General features: G+C 40.9%; 1 protein-coding gene across 4 annotated transcripts in view; it reads right to left on the reverse strand.

The window, feature by feature from the left end:
* GLI3 (GLI family zinc finger 3) overlaps positions 1-18,626 on the reverse strand; it is a 217,507-nt gene that overhangs the window by 63,863 nt on the left and 135,018 nt on the right. For all 4 annotated transcript variants that reach the window (XM_005014945.6, XM_027451340.3, XM_027451339.3 and 1 more), the window contains 2 exons: positions 10,954-11,159; positions 5,197-5,343 (listed from right to left, as the gene is read on the reverse strand). In XM_005014945.6, the coding sequence (XP_005015002.1) occupies positions 5,197-5,343; positions 10,954-11,159 (353 nt within the window). The remainder of the gene's footprint in view (positions 1-5,196; positions 5,344-10,953; positions 11,160-18,626) is intronic.

The following is an 18,626-nucleotide window of genomic DNA, read 5'->3' on the forward strand; positions in this document are numbered from 1 at the left end:
TAAGTCATGCCATGGCTCTTCTAAGTGCTGCTCCCAATGCTCATGAAACCTCCCCGTTGCCTCCCAGCTGCTACCAGCAGCCAGCCCACCCCTCACCTCATCACAGGGCTACTCCAGGCCCTGTGCCAGGGCATGCCTGTCCCCTGCACTGTGGGAGATGCATGAGATCTGTGGGCAGTGACAAAGAGAGAGGTCTTTTCCAGCTACCAGAGAAGTGCTGGGCATTGGCTGCAGAGAGCCCAGACTTCAGCCACACCATCCAGCAGCTTGGGGCTTCCTCTTCTCCTCCAGGCAGTGCCCATTTCTAGCCCCACCTAGATGGGCATATTTGCCAGCACCCTCCATCTACCTGGGATGGGGCCAGTTTTCCAAGGGTGAGCAGTCCCCTACACACAGGAGGACATTCCTGCTTCACAGCAGGAACCACAGCCAAGGCCATGCAAGAGCTCTGCAGAATCTGACAGTGGGAGAAGGGGATTCACTTCAGGGGAGGCCACAACTTTCAACGCGGAAAATACAATTAAATGGAATTACTGTTTTGTTTTTTTTTTTTCAGATTCCATGGTTTAATTAGATTTTACATTCTTAAAAAGTCTTCAGCATGAGCTGTCCATTCATTACCCTGCAGAATGTTTGCTAAACCATTCATTTAGTATAACATCATTCTTACTCAGTCTATTACTATAAAAAGGAATAGATCACAATTTGTAAGTTACTCTGACTACTAAGACAAACTCTTCAGCCTTGCCCAGGCGTTTATTTTAAACACAAACACTTCAATATTTATTTAGCAATTTGAGATGTTTGCGCACTGTATTCTCCCACTGAAGCATTACATTCCGCACTCTTTATAAAATGCTTTAAAACCAAAAAATGCAGGACTAGTGATTCACTAAAAATCCATTTACCTCTGTGCAAGCACTGAAAAAAAATCAGCTTTGGCAAAGCATGTAAATGTAAGCTGACAGTGAAGATTTGTTTAGGAATGTCACCCTTTTGGAGCAGACATTATAGTAAAAAAAAGGCCAGTAGCAGATAGTAAAGACTACAATGTGCCAACAGAAAACCCAGCAGGTGTCAGAAGAAAAGATCTTATTCCTGGGGTGGAGATCAATTCTAAAATAACAGATATCTATCTCCATCATAAATTTCAAAAATGGAATATGCCATCCAGCAAATTTGCCCATGAATTTGATTTCTGAGTTGAAGTTTTTAGCATTACTTAATCATTTATAAGGCAATCTTCAGACATGTATCATTTATTCCATCCCTCTAAATCAAACTTCATCAAACCTGTTTTATTCCATCCCTTTAAATCAAATTTCTTTGAACCCATCCAAGGCATTAGTTTCTATTGAAAGTTGTGAACATGGAAGTTTGGTGTTGTGTGGTGGTTTTTTTTTGTTGTTTTGTTTTGTTTTTAGTTAAAGCATTCTTTTTTCTTTCTTTTCCTTTTGGTTTCTGCTCAAATATGTGCAAACTTTGTTTTCACTTCATGAAAGTCTGTCATGAATTTTGTCTTTGTTTCCAAAATGCTCTAACACTTGTCAGTGCAAGTGGAAAATGAATGTATTTTCTATTCTGCATTCATTCTCCAGATGTAGTTGAATATCAGGAATCAAGCAAGCCTAAATCCAAAGCTCCTCATATAGGTCCTCAGGTAAACCTACTTCGTTACATCAACGGGGCTGCTATCAGTGTCTGTAATGTCAAAAGGGGGAGGCCAATGCTGAATGGCTTCTGAAAAGGGAAAATCTCCTATTCTGGGTGAGCACAGGCAGAAGTTTATCAGAATGAGGATATTAATACTGATTGGAGGTGAACCTAGAAACTTCAGGGAACGTGCTTGCCAACCTTAAATGTTGGACTAGATGATCTGAGAGATCTTTTCCAACCTGAATTATTCTATGGTTCCATTATTCCACTAAACACAATTCAAAAGCAGAGTACAATTGATTCTCCAAAAGAAATATGCAGACATCAACCCCAAAAGTCACGTGATTTTTAGAATTATGTAAGTGATTAAAAGACAGGTTTTGCATACAATATCATTCCAGCCACAATAATGAATTACAGTTGTTGCTACTGTCAATAGCAACAGCTAGTTCTCCAGCTACTCTCCTGGTTACTTTGATGTTATAATTAAAGGTAACATATCTGACCCCGTAAGATCAAGCAAGATGATGGGAAGACTTGGTGAGGGATTTTGGCTGACAAAGCGGCAGACAAGCATTATAAACAACAAAGAACTTTCTGGTCCACTTTTCATGCCACACGTGAGAGGATGAGGAAACATGCCAATCAAGCATACAGGAATTTGGCCTTACTCTCCCACAACATACTAAAACGTTCACGGGCGGTGAAGTTTAGAGCTTCAAGAAGTTTCTTCCTCCTTGGGCAACATTTAAGTTTCTGATTAACCCTCCTCTTGCTCATATCATCCACAACTGTGGGCATTATTATTCACATTACAGGACAGGGTAAAGATGCCAGATTACTGTGCTAGGTGCTGCATAAGCACACAGTTAGGAGACAGACTTGCTTGACAAAATAAGAACAATGTCTTGCTTGTATCTATTGGTTGCTGTGTGGAATAAATGAGCAGCAGTCTTTGAGTTAACTCACTCAGAATTTGATAGCAGATAATGAAGCAAACTACCAATCTCTTCTGTTTCCTTTGACGAGACTGGGCAAAGGTGAAAGAGCACTTTTAAGATCACTATATAAACCCTTAAGAAGAAAGATGCAAACAAATGACATTGCTTTGCATTGATCACTGTACTCAGCTATTAAATGAAAAACATGGGCATTCTTATTGTGTTGCTTTTTTTTGGTTTTGTTTTTTTTTTTTTAAAAAAAAAAAAAGCCTTAATATTGGCTTCCTGCTAATTGTTTTGTTCTCTTTTCTAATGTAAAATTCTGACAAAGAAGAAAGGGGTTTTCTTTAGCATGATGAATGATAGGACATTCAGATTCTTATTTAATGACAATTAATTTACTCTTTACCCATGCAAGTTAAGATAGTTTTAATTAGTTTTTACAAAGTAAAAGGGTAACTTCATACTCTATTTAGATAAAAGCAGCTATTGCCTGACTAAACACATTCTCATCAAATACAGAAGGTGAGCTGAGTGACCTTAGTAGGATTCGTTCTTATTTTAATTCTCTATTTACTGTTTAAAAATAACCCATTTGCATAATATTGTTACACATTTTTTGTCTTTAACTCTGAAATAATCCCTAATTGAAAAGTTGCCGCTATAATGAATCTCAAATGTGTGATTTTAATTTTTAAAAACAAACACAAAATAAATTAAAGAGCACATTTCAAATACATAGCTGCTAAAGCTGGTGACAGCAAACATCCTTATTAGAGCTAGTGTTTAGGTACATTTTATGAATGGGATGAAGTTACGGGCAAAGGTCAATACACTTCCCCTTAAATAAGAAGTGATAATATGCTTGGGATGCAAAAACTGTAATTCTATGTAGATTACAGCATATATAATCTCTACTCGCACAAGAAGGTCCTTTGTGCATATGCCATTATTGGTATGAGTGCTGCAGTGCCTTCTGATTTTCTTAGGTTTTCTATCATACACCTAGGTATCCATCTTCCTATAGACTGAACAGGCACATTCCATCACGTCTGCAGCTAAATACATGGTTAGGAACTTCTATCTGTGTGCATTTGGAAACTCTCCCAATAGGAACTGAAAAATTGCAAGTACAAAATATCCCTTTACTTCAATGAAGTCACATCCATTTACACAAGCTAGGGATTTTTCCTCGCAACTGGAACACAGCAGAAGATTTACATTACCTGAACTGCTACCACAACAGAATTTCCGTTCTGCAAGCTATTATTAATATGCACTAATTGTATAAACAGTGTACCTCATCTTTCCATACCCCTCTCAAAATCCAAATTAGGAAGTATCAAATTCATAAGCTTTCAAGCACTGAAACATGCACATTAATTCCTGTTTCATACTCCTTGTTTGGTTTTATTATGTTCCTCAAATGCATCCAAGGTATTTTACATTACTGTGAAATCCCTGTGCACACTGCCAGTGCGATATGAGACTGATAACAGAAACTGAATTAAAAAACCCTTCATTATCAAGGTAACAAAATGGAAATTGTTTGCCTTCCCAGTTCCACAGTGATCTGTCTTGCCTGATTCTTGTAAAGATCACTGGGCAGTCAAATATTTCACACTCCCAGGAGTGTGTTTTGCAGGGGTAGCTACCTATATTCCCACTTGTTCCAGAAGTGAACCTCCCAACTCCCACGCTCCTGGGGATCAGCAGCTATGGCATGCAGCCAACAGTGGGACACGGGTAAGAAGAAACCACATAATAACAAAGATCTAAAAAAGCTGTGGGACAATAAGGCGGTCTAGTGTTATTGCATTGCTCTGTACTACCAAGCAAGAGTCAACAGTGCTTGTCTTTTGTTACCGCCTTTTACCTCCCTTCTGGAAGAAACAACGTTCATCTCAATAAGCATACAAACATCTTCTGACTAGAGGGGAGTACTCTGCATTACCTTTCAAGCTGATCAAAAGAAGCAACAGTGAACAGTTGGGAATGGTCTGCTCTCTTTTCTTCCTTCGCCAGAGAAAGGGAGATATGTTAAAGGTCTGAAAGATGCTGAAGTGGGTAAAGAATGTTCTTAATACTAGGGAAAACTAAGACAGGATCCTTAAGAATTCAGCAACCTGCTTCACCTTAGAAGCAGTATCAAAGTCTGTGATGCCTATGCCTACAACTTGTAGGCATGCCTACCATTCTCTAAAAAGGAGGGGAACATGCTCTCCTAATGGAAAAACAGACATAAACCTTTTATTAACAGAGAGCTCATCAGGGGAAATACTCACCCTAACGATGAAAGTGAGTTACTGATTGTGAATAGAAAAGGACATTTTCAAAAGCACTCAAGCCCTGCTGGAAATAAAATGTATAACCTACTTTCAGGAGCAGTCCTGTTCCTCTCCCTACTTTCTTTCATAGTTCACTTTCAGACTCAATATAACCTCTGTACATCTGGCAATCAATGCTTAGGTCTTCCAGCCTCATGAAGAGACTTGTGTTGACTCCCACTTCTTTATCTGCGTGGAGACCTTTTGGGTCAGACCAGGAATGACAATGGGGTTCCTTTCGCAGGACTGTATTTCTAGAAAATGTCACTTACTATCCATGGCATGAAGATATTCCATGTGAAGAGCACCGGCTCCAGCAGTGGCAGCTGAAGGAATGATGTCTGCATACGGGCTGCGCTGGCCTGCCAACAGAGCCATCTGATGATAATATTCAGCTGGACTGACGCCAGCATGTGGAGCTAAAAACACAACATAAAAAGCAGCGTTAATGACGTAAGATAAACAAAAAGGAAAGTTTTATCACATTTCTGGTTTCTCTGGCTATTAAAACAGCTTGTTTATTTTTTTAATGTAATGCAACATCTGCAGTAAGCACTACTGGTCAATGTATTTCAACCAATGATACTGCAAAGACACCATTCAAAAACAGCAAGCATAAAGTATTAATGAGCACAGTGATCTCATTTTTTTTATATTATTAAGTGATTCAAAAAGTGACAGGCTGACAGCAATGGAAACTAGTACGATTTATTTCATTCCATAAAAAGCTAACCACATGCAGGAAAACCTTCCTAGAGCTTTTTTCTCATTTACCTCACCCCTGGCCCAAAGGAATCCATCACTAAGGTAACAACGTGGCTCAACTTCCATAACCATTCAGATTTCTGGAGTGTCTTACTCAGAAGGCCAGAGAAGGGATCCAGAGGAAGGCTAAAACGATGCTCAGAGAGCTGGAACACCTCTCTTATGGTGAAAGGCTGAGAGACCTGGGGATGTTCAGCCTGGAGAAGAGAAGGCTCCGTGGAGAACTCATTGTGACCTTGCAATACTTAGAGAGGTCTTATAAAGAAGATAGAGAAGGACTCTTTACTTGGGTAGATAATGATAGGACAAGGGGGAATGGTCTTTAAAAGAGAATAGATTTAAACTAGACATTAGGAGGAAATTCTTCACTGTAAGGATAGTGAGGCACTAGAACTGGTTGCCCAGAGGAGCTGTGGATACCCCATCCCTGGAGGTGTTCAAGGCCAGGCTGGATGGGGCCTTGGCCAACCTGATCTAGTGGGTGGCATCCCTTCCCATGGCTGGGGGGTTGGAACTGGGTGATCTTTGAGGTCCCTTCCAACCCAACCCATTCTATGATTCTACTATTCTAAGACCTCTGGTCTTCTCAGACTCTCACTCACAGTGACAGTTTGCATAAAAGTTTAGGAGTAAACAAGGACAAAGCATGCTTTCAGGACAAATACTTGCCATCCATGAACAGGGGTGGGTTGGTTGGTTGTTTTTTTTTTGGAGGACAGACTGAAGTCAATGAACGTGGCCATCCCATCCTACAAAGTTCATATATACATGTACTTGACTTATAAGCATGTTTGCAGAGTCAGAAGCACAGACAAAATGGGCTCTACTACCCGTAAGTGATGAGTGATGCAGTCCTCTGATAGTCACTTATGTTAGCCTTTCTCTCCTGTAAAAATAATGTGTGAGCTTTCTGTTCCCCTGAAGTTTTCAAGAGTCCTATCAACTAATGGGCAACTATAGATAAACACAAAAATCCATGTCATTTTAGTATTATCTCGTTTCAGCAGGCTCCAAATGCTACAGTAAGAACAGGGTCATTTCATGGGCTTGTATGAGAAGTACTGAAGTGATCACAAAATGAGCTGGGCTCCATTCTTGATTCTTACTCTGGCTTGCTATGCAAACTGAGGGGAGCAGACTTCATCTCTACTCTCTACTTCTGCCACTTGCAAAACAGCTAAAATTTCCTTACACTCTGCTCACCAGAAGCTGGTACATCAGCCCATCAGTTAGCCTAAAGAACTTAAAGCTCCTTAGCTTCAGAAGCTACACCACAAATGTTTATTATTATTATTATTATTATTATTATTATTATTATTATTATTATTATTATTATTATTTAGTGAGACATTTCTTTGATCCCAGTAACTGAATCCTGAAAAAAGAATCCTGGAAACAGAATTTCAAGCTGCAATTCTGTGTTTTATTAACTTACCTGAATATTCTTACTTACATAGTACTACTAAAAATATAATTTATGTTTACATTAGAGAATTGGATCCCAAATACAAACCTCAGAAGCAAATAATCAACATTTATACTAAACAGAGGAAAATACAGCATGTTTATTCGGCAACCACATTTCTAAAGTGCATCACCTGCCTTTATTTTTACCCAAGAGAACTGAAGAAAATAGTCTTGAAGTTATGTCAAATACAACCAATTTTCAGGGAAGATTCAAAAAAATCTAAGTATACTGAACAGGAACCGAAATGGTATAAGAAAATAAACTGAGATAAATTAAAGGTTGTTGTTATATTTTTCCAAATTACAAATTATTTTTCCAAATTACAAATTTGTTTTTTTAATTAAATATAATCTACTTCAACCACCATCATTTTCTGTGAAATAGCAAGAAAAACATTCAGACCAAATTCCAAAAGACGAGTAACTCACCCTGAATCACCGATTTTAAAGTTTTACAGTAGTAGGCAACCACCATATCTTTCCAGACACACTTAACATACTTCCTGAGCTTTCTGACATAAGTGTCTGGGTTAACTAACAATAACATTGGCTGCAAACGTTAAAATGAACTGCTGCAGAACACATAGCAAGCTCATAATTGCATTACTAAATGTTCCATATGCTGAGAAATGCTCTGGTGCTCTTTAAAGATCATTTCTTACTACCTTCTTCAAACATAAAAAATTAGCCTACTAAATGATGTATTGCATGAAGGGTAAATGAAGGGTAAACGGGAAGGCCCACAGCACTGAATTTTCTCCTGTTTATCCCTGGGTAGCTTCAGCTTTGCTCCTGCCTTCTTACAGGAGGAGGCATCTGCTTCTGTGCTTCTGCATTTGTGGGCATTGCTGAGCTTTGTTCGAGCTCTCAGCTTGACACACACCAGCAACAGTGGGTTCAGTCCTTAACCCTGCCTTGAACACTCGTGTTATTCCGAGGAATCCTTGTCCATCCCCAGCCCACTGGCTCTGCTGGGCAAGGTGAAGTGACACGGTACATGACATGACACTACCATCACCGCTGCTGTGGCAGTCATTAATTACAGCTGGCAAGACCCGTAGTAAATGTGAAACTGCTCTTAGTTGTGTTACGAATTGTTTTGGCTCCTGGCCATCCCCTGATTTGTAAGACAACAGACTTAGCCCAATAGTACACTGACCTAATTATTTAACTGGCCTAAAGCAATTAAGAGTAGCAAGAGAAATCTCGCTATGACTTTCAGAAGAATAGTAACAACTTACAAGTTGTCAAATTTCAAATGCTATATGACTTAAGCCATGATGTCCATCGTGTTATCAGCACTTTATGTGCATGTCCCCCTTTTACATCATAGGATTTTAAATTTTCATTGCAGTGCCCAAACCATGATCTGGACTATCTGATTCCTGTAACCTACACCTGAAAAAAAGCCATTTTATTGTCTGACTGACCTGATGACAACCTATGGATGCCAGAGAACAGATTTAACAGATTTTCAATAAGTATGTTGCTTTATTAGAATATCTTTAATGCCTTCATTAATTTACTATATTTTCAGGCATTGCCACACAACACCTGGGCTGCAATAAGTCATCAGAGATGAGTCATAAACCTAGAGAAAATGTGAACTAACATGCAATTGTTTAAAAAATGATGAAAAAAAGCTTTACCTAGTACATTTAACTTGTACTTATGAAAGGCTGTATTTGTGTATAAAGTCAGTGACCAAAGCTCAAGGCATGAGCAGTAATGCATCAAGCCTGTGTCTTGCACACCTTAATGTCTCATGCCATTTGAAAGCCCCTGGATATCCCAGGCTGGCAGACATGAAGCAAGCCTTAAAGGAGAAAACTACCTTTCTGAGGTGGCAGCTGGAGGCAAGGTAAGATATTCCACAGACCTCATCCAACACCAGAAACCTAATTTGTAGACATGTGAGTCTTAGCACTAGTTATGACTGAGCTCCAGATTCAGCTAGTAAAATATTAGCACCTATATTTGGGTTAGCTGAATAGTTTCCTAAGGTTTCACTGACTGCATTATGTAGATCTCACTGCACTATAATGGCAAAATAGCACACCAATATCACAGGTAGGGTTCTGTACTGTAGACACTTAAAATTAGTTGCCAGAATCTGAAACTGAATTCTACCATGAAACGCTCTAGAGTTTCAGAGATTACTGCTGGCCTGAAGAATATGACAAAACACCTCTAGGAGATCTCTGCCTTTCTAGAGTGCTGGGTGATAGATAGCCAGATACCCCAGAGTATTTGGGTGGCACTATATGCCTACACCTATGCAAGTGAAGTAAGCACCACGTACCTGAGACTAAGAACTTACAAAGGGATAATGTTCTACATTAGTGTGATAGGTGGTTTCCTTCCTTCCTTTCTTGGTATGTGCAATTGGAGGTACCTTAGTATCAATGAAATTCTGCATGAATGTGATTCTGAAGGCTACTAAAGAAAAGATAGCAAAGTATTCTGCATATTAGCTTTAAGAAAGAACAAATATACACTGCAAGAATTTTCTTGAAATATGCCATAACATTATAGATATATTATGTTTATCCCAAATCAAATGTTCCAAAGCTCCCTGAGTCAAAATATGTATCTTTGCACATCCAAATTGTTACTTCAAAATACATATGTTTCAAAGTTAAAAAAGAAAATAGCTGTGCTGAAATAAAAAGGGTGGAATTAGGGAGGATTCATACAACATCCAAAGTCCTGCTAGAAAAGCCCTATGTGAATGCCGTATAACTTGACAGACACTAGGTCATTAAAATTTATTCTCATAAGAATATGTGCCCATAACTAATGGATTAACTGTAAAGGTATATGTTCTTATAAGTGAGGACTAATTAGTTATCCATTTGGATAGGGTGCACTGCTCATTTTTCAAATTCACCTAAAGGCAGTTTAACTCTGGTAAGTTTCTGCATACAGTGGGCACATCTTTTCCATAGTCAAAATAACAGTTTAATTATCTTCACTACATATTTGTTTGCTAGTGTGTTATATTTCAGCTCTCTTCAGCAAATACTACAATTTTGAAATGTCAAACTACTTACCTTGTTATTGAAATACCTACTGTTAATGAGACTGAGACCATGTGCAACTATATTCATTGCTCACTTCACCAATATTCCAATTGAAATGAATAGGAAATGTGCCAGAATAGTTACAAGACCTATTGTGGAGGTTCACTTAAACCCAAAAAACCTGGACAGTAATAGCCGTGGTCCCACCAAGACCTAAAGCATCAACATTTCAAGTGTGCTGTCCACCTCTTTTATTTCAGTCTCATATCTTTGGGCTAGGGTAAATGGAAATAAATCTACAGAACTTTAATCAAAACTATTGACTAAATATACCAAATCAATACATGGTTTACATAACTGAAAAATACTGTGTTAATTAACAAGCCTTTGCACTTGAACTCCATGGCACTACACTGATGTGCACTCATTAATAATGTGGCTCAAATCACTGAAGATGCACAGGGTTTCTTCAAAGATCAAAATCACACCCAGGGTCAGCTCCACAAACAAAAGATGTCACAAGACACACACCATCCTTCCAGCTTAAATTTTGAATGAGGCAAGGCTTTTTTTTTTTTTTTCTGAAGTTTCAACATTTGTGAAATGTACAAATGAGCCATGATAGGCTGATGAAGTATTGAAACATTTATGACATAATGAATATGTCTGACAAACCTGCTGAAGCTGCTTTGAATGAGGGGGAAAAATGTTGACAAGATTAATATAACTTTAGTTGCTACAATGACAGAAAACAGGAAGGCTGTCTTAACCCACCGTCTGTCGGGCTGAGTCCACGTGCTGCCGAGATCATGGAGAGGGACGGGCTGCTGTGCAGGGAGCGGATATAGTCCATGTACGGATTAATGTAGGGGTGAGGAGTGCTGAAGGGAGACTCCGAAGCTGCAGCGGGATTTCTGTGCGGGGAAATTCTAATGAACGGAAGGTCTGAATACGTTGGGCTACTAGATAAGGCAGAAGGCCTGGAAGGCAAAAGGAAGAAAGAAAAACAAACAAAAAAACAGCCAGGTTATCTATATGATAAACAAAAACAGTTTAAAGGTAACACATTTATCTCTTGAAAAAATAACAACTGGCTTGCACATGTAGTAACTTCCACCAAATTCAACTGCCTGGCAAGAGAAAGGAAAGGAAATGGATTCTTCTCTGTACTTATTATTAGCAATGTTTCTCTGGCCAGTTTTAACACAAGCTTACATGTATATATAGTATAATCTTTACATCCCTCAATACCCTTTCTCTGTAGAGTTTAGTAGATAATCGCTTTAATTAGTGTGAAATATGCACCCTGTATACCAGATATTAATTACTGCTGTAATACGGAAGACATACTGAGATGCTGAATCACTTACGTCTTCATGACCATGTCTATTGGAAAGAAAGTTTTGAGCTACACTGCACCCACTCCCTTGATTTGCCAGCTTACCCTTCCTGAAAGTGCAAGATTGAATGTCTGTACAGAAATAATTTCAGAAAACTCAAAAAAGCCATTAAGACAGCTGAGCCCTTTAGAGCAATTTTGTTGATGTCCCTTCCCACAAAAGCTACTGAAAACTTGGTGGCAAAGGAACAAAGACTGCTGTATGTGTTTGCTTTTAGCCTGGCACCAAAGACTGATGCCTTTAACAAGACAACAGTAAATAAATGCATCACCCATACGAAGGGAGAGCTGTGTTGCCTTCTCAGGCCGCGTGTACGAAGCTGTGATGGAGCAAGGCTGAATGTTGAGTTCGCAGCTGACAAAAGACAAGAAACTTGCTGTAACCTTCTCCACCATCACACCCTGACGGTATGGCAGCGTCAGGACTCAGAGTGAAGACCCTCCTCTCACAGCATCCAGGCTCCAAAGGCACTGGAAGAAGTCCAAATTTCATCAGAAGGGGTTGGAGTGCCTGCCCTTGCCAACCTGCTCTTTGGCAAAAGACAATAATTAAGCCTGTCATGTATTTGCTCTAGTCCAACTGGTTGACCCGAACTAAATGTCTTTTTGTCCCTATTTTTCCAATTAATTTAGCATATATACAACACAGACACAGGCAGCAGCTGTGAGAGCAGCAAGGGCAGCCTGTTCCTTTGATGCTGCTGGCTTACAAAGAATAATAAAGCAAGAAATGTATTTTTTTTTCTTTTAACATACACGCACCGCGATCAATGGAGATAGTTGTCATCACCTAAAAGGCCAACAGAACATAATCTTACATGGGAGCCAATTCTGCTCTGCTATCGGCTTGGAAACACTAACCTATGAATGGGACAGAGATCAAAGTTATGCATTCCGAACAGGATACCAGTTTCCCTGCAACAAAATCCACAAGGGCTCATAAAATCTGGGGAATAAAGACCTTTCCTGTTGTGCTTTTCTCCCTCTTCCCCCTTTCCCTTCCTTATTTGGCTTCCGTGTGTTTCTTGCCCTTGCAAGGCTTTTTGCAAGGTAAGCCTTCCACGTATGAAAATACCTCCCCTGCTCCAACGTTTGTTACAGGGCTGCATTGGCGGTGTGCTAGCAGCAGGCATCAGAGCAATCACTCCTTTGGCACCCAGGCAAAGCACCCACGAGAAGTCCAGTCACTCGCCATCCATCGTGTTTAAAATGCACTTAGCAGCAGAAACCAGGAGCAGTTTCCCACCATGGTGCAAAACAGGCATCCCCTTCCCTCGCAGCACCTTTTCTCTGCGTGCTTTTGATTCGTCAGTGTTTTGGAAACACAGCTTTGGTGGAAACACAGCTTTGCTCTGGTTGGTATTGTGAAACCCAAGCAGCCATGAAGCATTAGCTGTCTTGTGGTTCCCTGCCAGGCCAAGGGTGGAATGCAGGAGCCTTGAAACTCATGGCAAAGTAGGAAGCGAAAATACCACAGCTGGATATCACATTACAGGGTGAATTTCCCATCCCGGCAGTGAGGAAAACGCAGTAGTATGGCAAATTCGATACACGTCTAACAAAGAAACCGAGTTTGGAAGCTCACAATGTCACTTTACAAATCATTTCTTCTAGTGTCGCATAAACTTAGAGCTCGAAACCCAAACAAGAGTGCTGGCAAGCAGGAGCCCTGGTGTTATCTGGTGCATATCGAACAGAAAACTGTTAAACAGCTTTTGCAAGAAGGCTGCGAGTCTGTGTTATCCTCAGCGATTCGCTCTCCAACTGGCCAACAGCCAGCCACTGCAGCGGGAGCGAGATGAAGAGCCAGGCTGTCAGCCTCTCCCTTCAGACCCAGTGGGAGCCATTCAAGGACACTGGGACTCAACTGCTTCTCTCCTCCTCTGCCCTGCCTCTTCCTCTCCCTCCTCTCCTCCGCGTGCCTGGTGTCTGAGGATGCTGCAGAAAGGACACCCATCTGGGTAGCATCAATCAGCAGCAGGCACAACCGCTGTATTAGCGGAGGCAGAAAGAAGGAGTCATCAGATTCCACATAAAATTCCCAGCTCTGGACTCCGATGTTTATTAATCTTCTCTCCAGTATCTGATTTTAACTTGCTGCTAACTTCTCCGCTCAATTCCAGCCTGTGCTTTTCTCACTCCTTTGCGTTTCCAGACACTCCTTTCCTACTGTCCCATTTTCCCTCTGCCTTCATCTGCTCTCAGCTCCTGCTGTCTGAGCCCTCCTGATTTCTTCCAATAAATGGAAAATCCCTTCTTCTCCTTCCCCTTCATGGTAAACTTTAGCATGGACAACTTTTTAACTGTTTAACTCCCTCCTTCAAACTAAAATATGACTTTTAGAAAGGGTGCAGCCGAACGTGCTTACTCTTAGCTGTTGTTTTCCAGTGCAGCATCTGATCTTATGTTGCAGCCTCTTCACATACCAGTAAAGATTGACTTTTGTCCTGTGTAAATAACAAATACTACAGCCCAGGACTAGCTCTGTCAGTGACAAGCAAATCACATCTCCAGATGTGAGTGGCACTCCTCCCCCAACATTTTTATTGCACATGCAGTTCATCACTGGCCCTGGCAAATGGTGCTCTGCCTTGGGTCTGAGGCCATGCCACGGGACACAACAAGCCTTCAGCATGAGAAAAGGCAGGTTCGTTTTCAGAGATACTGCTTGACATTTTATGCCTCGTTTGTAAACCACGAGGAGGCAGGAATTCTCTGCATCTTCTCGTACACAGGGGTTTTCCTGTTCAGCAGCACACTTAGGGCACAAAGATTTCCTCCAGATCAGGACCTTTGTGTCTGCACCCACAGCTCCTGCAAACTCAACTAAAATTTAATAGAACACCTAAGATAGTTTGAACAGTTATGTGAAGACAGAGGTCCCCAGGTTTCTGACATTAGGCTGATTTTATTCTAATCCTCAATAACCTTGATTACACCTACACTCCTGAAGTATAAGAGAATGCCGTGGTTTGCAGGCAGCTCAGCACCACACAGACATTTGCTCACCCCCCCACTCCAAGTAGGGTCAGGGAGAGAATGGGGGGGAAAAAAAGTTAAAACTCATGGGTTGAGATGAAGACAGTTTAACGGGACAGAAAAGGAAGAGAAATAACAGAGTTAATTTTCCTCGTAGTAGCTAGTATGGTGCTGTGATCGGGATTTTGGCTGAGAATAATGCCGATGTTTTAGTTGTTGCAGAGCAGTGCTTACACTAAGTCACAGACTTTGCAGCTTCTCACACCACCCTGCCAGTGAGGAGCCTGAGGGAGCACCAGGAGCTGGGAGAGGACAGAGCCAGGACAGAGAAGCAGCAGAAAGCAGGGCTGGCTATGTAGGTGTCTGCTTCTTTCTGGCCAGACTGCCTTCCTTTTCATCACGAACATGTCAAAATGCTGTGAATGACACGCAACTGCTGTACCTAACACAGCACCACCTACCCATCTCCAGTCTGCCAACTTCCCCTTGTCCAGACTCTGATGCTCTGGAGAGTCTCAACCACTCAGCAGGAGACTGGCACGTGCATGCCGAGGCAGTGAGCTCAGTGTACAAGGAGGCAGGTATATTTTTTCCTATTAGTCATGACACTTTCCTTGATGAATGTTACGGAGGTGCCTGCAGAGTCTTAAAAACTTACATGGTCACACAAGTTCAGCAGCTGCAAACGGAATCAGATGCATGATAAATCACAAAACGGGTGAAGCCACTTTCTTTTTTTAATACTTTCTCTGGCCACTGCTGAACTACAGGTGAGCTATAAGCAAGAATTCAGTTATTATTCATAAAACTGGTGTGTCATTTTGTTCTGTTGCTTACAGCTGCAGTGGAGAAACTCTTCACACAGAGACCAACCAGCAGAAGCTTTGGAATTCAGCCATCACAAAAACTGAGCAAAGTGCAATTCCCTTTTCAGCCCGTGTAACCCTTTCTGAATTGGAGAAGGAGAATTATGGCATTCTGAAAGCTGATGTGGCAAGCATGAGCCAGTTACACCTATTTCAAAATATCACTACCTGGCATCATCCTGAAATGATCACGTATGTTTTGTATCAACAGTAAGTGAGAGCAGGGGCTTCTCATACAACACACTTTAAGTTGCTTTTGGTACATAAGCATTCGATCAGTTTTCAGTGAAGAAGATCAGATGCTTCAAATTCAAGTGGAAATGCTACTCCTTTCTTTGGTAGAAATAAGATGCCCACTCAGGCAAGTGACATACTGCTCTCTGGCTATGAACAGAGTAGCGGCAAAAATCTACAGACAGGTAAGCAAGCATGGAATTTCTTGACTTCATACACGGTCCTTCAGCCACCCCACCCGCTCAGTGCCAAATGGACAGGATTCAGGAGAATAATTTCCAGTCTCTGTCTGTCTCCCACCACTGGTGCAGTGGGGTGAGGTAAGAGTTGCCATCTTAGCTCCAGATGTCCATTTAGAGAAGCTGCAGAGCATTCCCTACCCAGCCTTGTTTTCCCTACAAACTTGCACTTGTCCTCCCACCTTTCTGAACTACTCCAGTGGCAGGAATAGTTCAAGGAGCAGCAAGAGGCAGCTGTCCCTAAGAGAAGGCAAGCCAGGAGCCCTGGATAACCCAGACACAGGCAATGCACTCAGTCCCACCAGATTTGGGCCGGGTGAGCCAAGCCAGGTGCTGATCGCAGGAATAATCAGCAGTTGGAATCCTGGCAAAGTGATGAACCCCATCCAGAGGTGCAGAAGGAGGGCCAAAGACAGGACTGGAGACACACTGCATCATAGATATGAGGGGTCTGGGAGAACAGGAACCTTGTGAGCAGGCCCCAGCCCACCCAGGAGCAGGGCCAGAGACAGGCACACCTACAGCAGGACTCAGACAGGGACTGGGGGCCCTGGGCTGAGCTTAAAAAGCACTTCTGAGTGCATGGCTGTGGGTGGAGGTCCTACGTGAGGCTGTTCAAGGCAATTCAGGCCCTTCAGTGGCCTCAGGATCCCCACATTGGTTTTCTTTGCTTTGGAGAGCTGGAACTGCTCTAAAATGTGCCAAGATATCAATATAGTACACATGGTCCCTGGTTTGGCATCTCCTGCAACTGTGAGAAGTACAGTGGGCCCAAACACATGACATGTGACAACCTCCATGATTGTCACAGAAAGCACTAAAATAGCAGCGTTTCCTGGAAGCAGATTTAAGGCCACTCAGGATGGCCGCAAAGGTCTGTGTCACAGGAAAGTCTGGATCAAAATTTTGAGGTTGGTTTGGTGTTAGAGAGGTGATCTGTCACAAATGGTTTCCAAATTGCTTTAAGCTGTGCTTAGGTAAAAACCTCTTCTAAGCATAACCTATCTTAAAAAAAATCATGGTGATTTAAGCATTTCCTGATTTTAGAGGAAACTATAACTCCAGGACTGCAAATTTTAATGCCAAGTTTTGTCCTGATAAATTTTTAAATGGCTCTTTTATGAATCTGTTGAAAAATACATTTATATTGAAAACAGCAAGTGATCCTTAACTATAACATTGTAAATATGACACTGAGCTGAGGTTACAGATGGAACAATAATCTATCTCACAGAACAAAGCTTGTCAACGAAGTGGGATGAAATATTGTAACATAACCTAATTTATTATTGCCTTTTCATCCATCTTGTTATATTATGAAAGTGTCAAAGTTCAAACCTCGATATTTAATCATTTAGCAGTACGTTATTCAATGCTGGAGCAAGCATTGATGGCATAACTCTCATACCAATGATATCCATGCTGTTTCTCTGATATCTGTTCAATTCAGTCCTGCTTGAAGAATTGAAAAATGTTGAACTCATTAAACTGTCTGTGATTCTTTTCTTTTTTACCTTTTTTTTTTTTTTAATCTCAAATAATCTCCTGATGGATGCCCCCAAACATGTTAACACTTTTATTTCTAGTAGACCCTGGAAGATGAAATAGCAGTAAGTACTTTTCTTGTTAGGTGAATAGTCCTATTTTAAAGCACATAGCTAAATCCCTTTGGTAATACTTCCCATGTCAAATGATTATGCATGTTTAATACCATAACTATTTGTACAGACTGACCATTTTGCACCAGCAGTCAACAACTGGCTAGTAAAAACTTATCATATTAAGAAAGCTGAGTTCCAAAATAGTAAGGCTTGACCCTGAAAATACAAGTGAGAACAATTCTAATAGTTGTGATTAGCCCAAATGACCAAATTACTCCTCACTGTTACAAGCATATTCATGGTTGTACATCCTTGATAAATCAGACTCATGCAACTAATTGTACACCAAAATGATATGGGAAAATCATGAGTCAAACAATCATTCTGCTTCTCAAAATCTTTAGTTGTTATTGTAGGGTTCAATACTATATAAACCAGAATCAATGAGAAACTGTCCACTGATTTCCATTAATAAAATCCTGAAGTGATTGGGAATATACTTTTCATAAGCACAAAGTGCTGACCTAATTCTGCTGCCCTGACAGCCACCAGAAAACCTTCCACTGACTTCAATACAAGGACAGTGAGGACAGCACTGCCTATTTTTAAAATGCAATTCCACAGCTCCTTTTCTCCTTGCACTTCTAACTGAATTTGCAAGCTGCACGGCATTCTTGAAATCAGGACAGCTAAGCAAATGATTTAGAATGTTTAAAGAATTCGAGTTAATTGAATATATGGAAATGCCAGAACGCTCTTCACGTGAAAGAGCTCCTGGCAACATGGCAACTCCTAATACGAGAAAGAACCTTGATTTTCTATACTTCTTTTCATGTTCCAAGACTGGTCAATATTTTGCTTGCTTTTTCTCCTAGATTCACGCTGGCCCTATAGTCAGTATGAGGAAGCAAGTCACAGAAATACATGTGCTAGTAACCCTCCGTTCAGTACATACATGCACATATCAATCATGAATAGGTTGGTGCCTATGTAGCTTACGTATAAAAGCAACTAGACCAGGATTTGAAGTACACAGGCCCTGTTCTGTGTTCCATCACTTATCTGCCACCTTTGACGAGTTTGCTCACTTGCTCTTCAGCTGTTTGCCCAGATGTAAAACTGTGGCAAA

The sequence above is a fragment of the Anas platyrhynchos genome, chromosome 2 (assembly GCF_047663525.1).
Source record: "Anas platyrhynchos isolate ZD024472 breed Pekin duck chromosome 2, IASCAAS_PekinDuck_T2T, whole genome shotgun sequence".
NCBI classification, from domain to species: domain Eukaryota; kingdom Metazoa; phylum Chordata; class Aves; order Anseriformes; family Anatidae; genus Anas; species Anas platyrhynchos.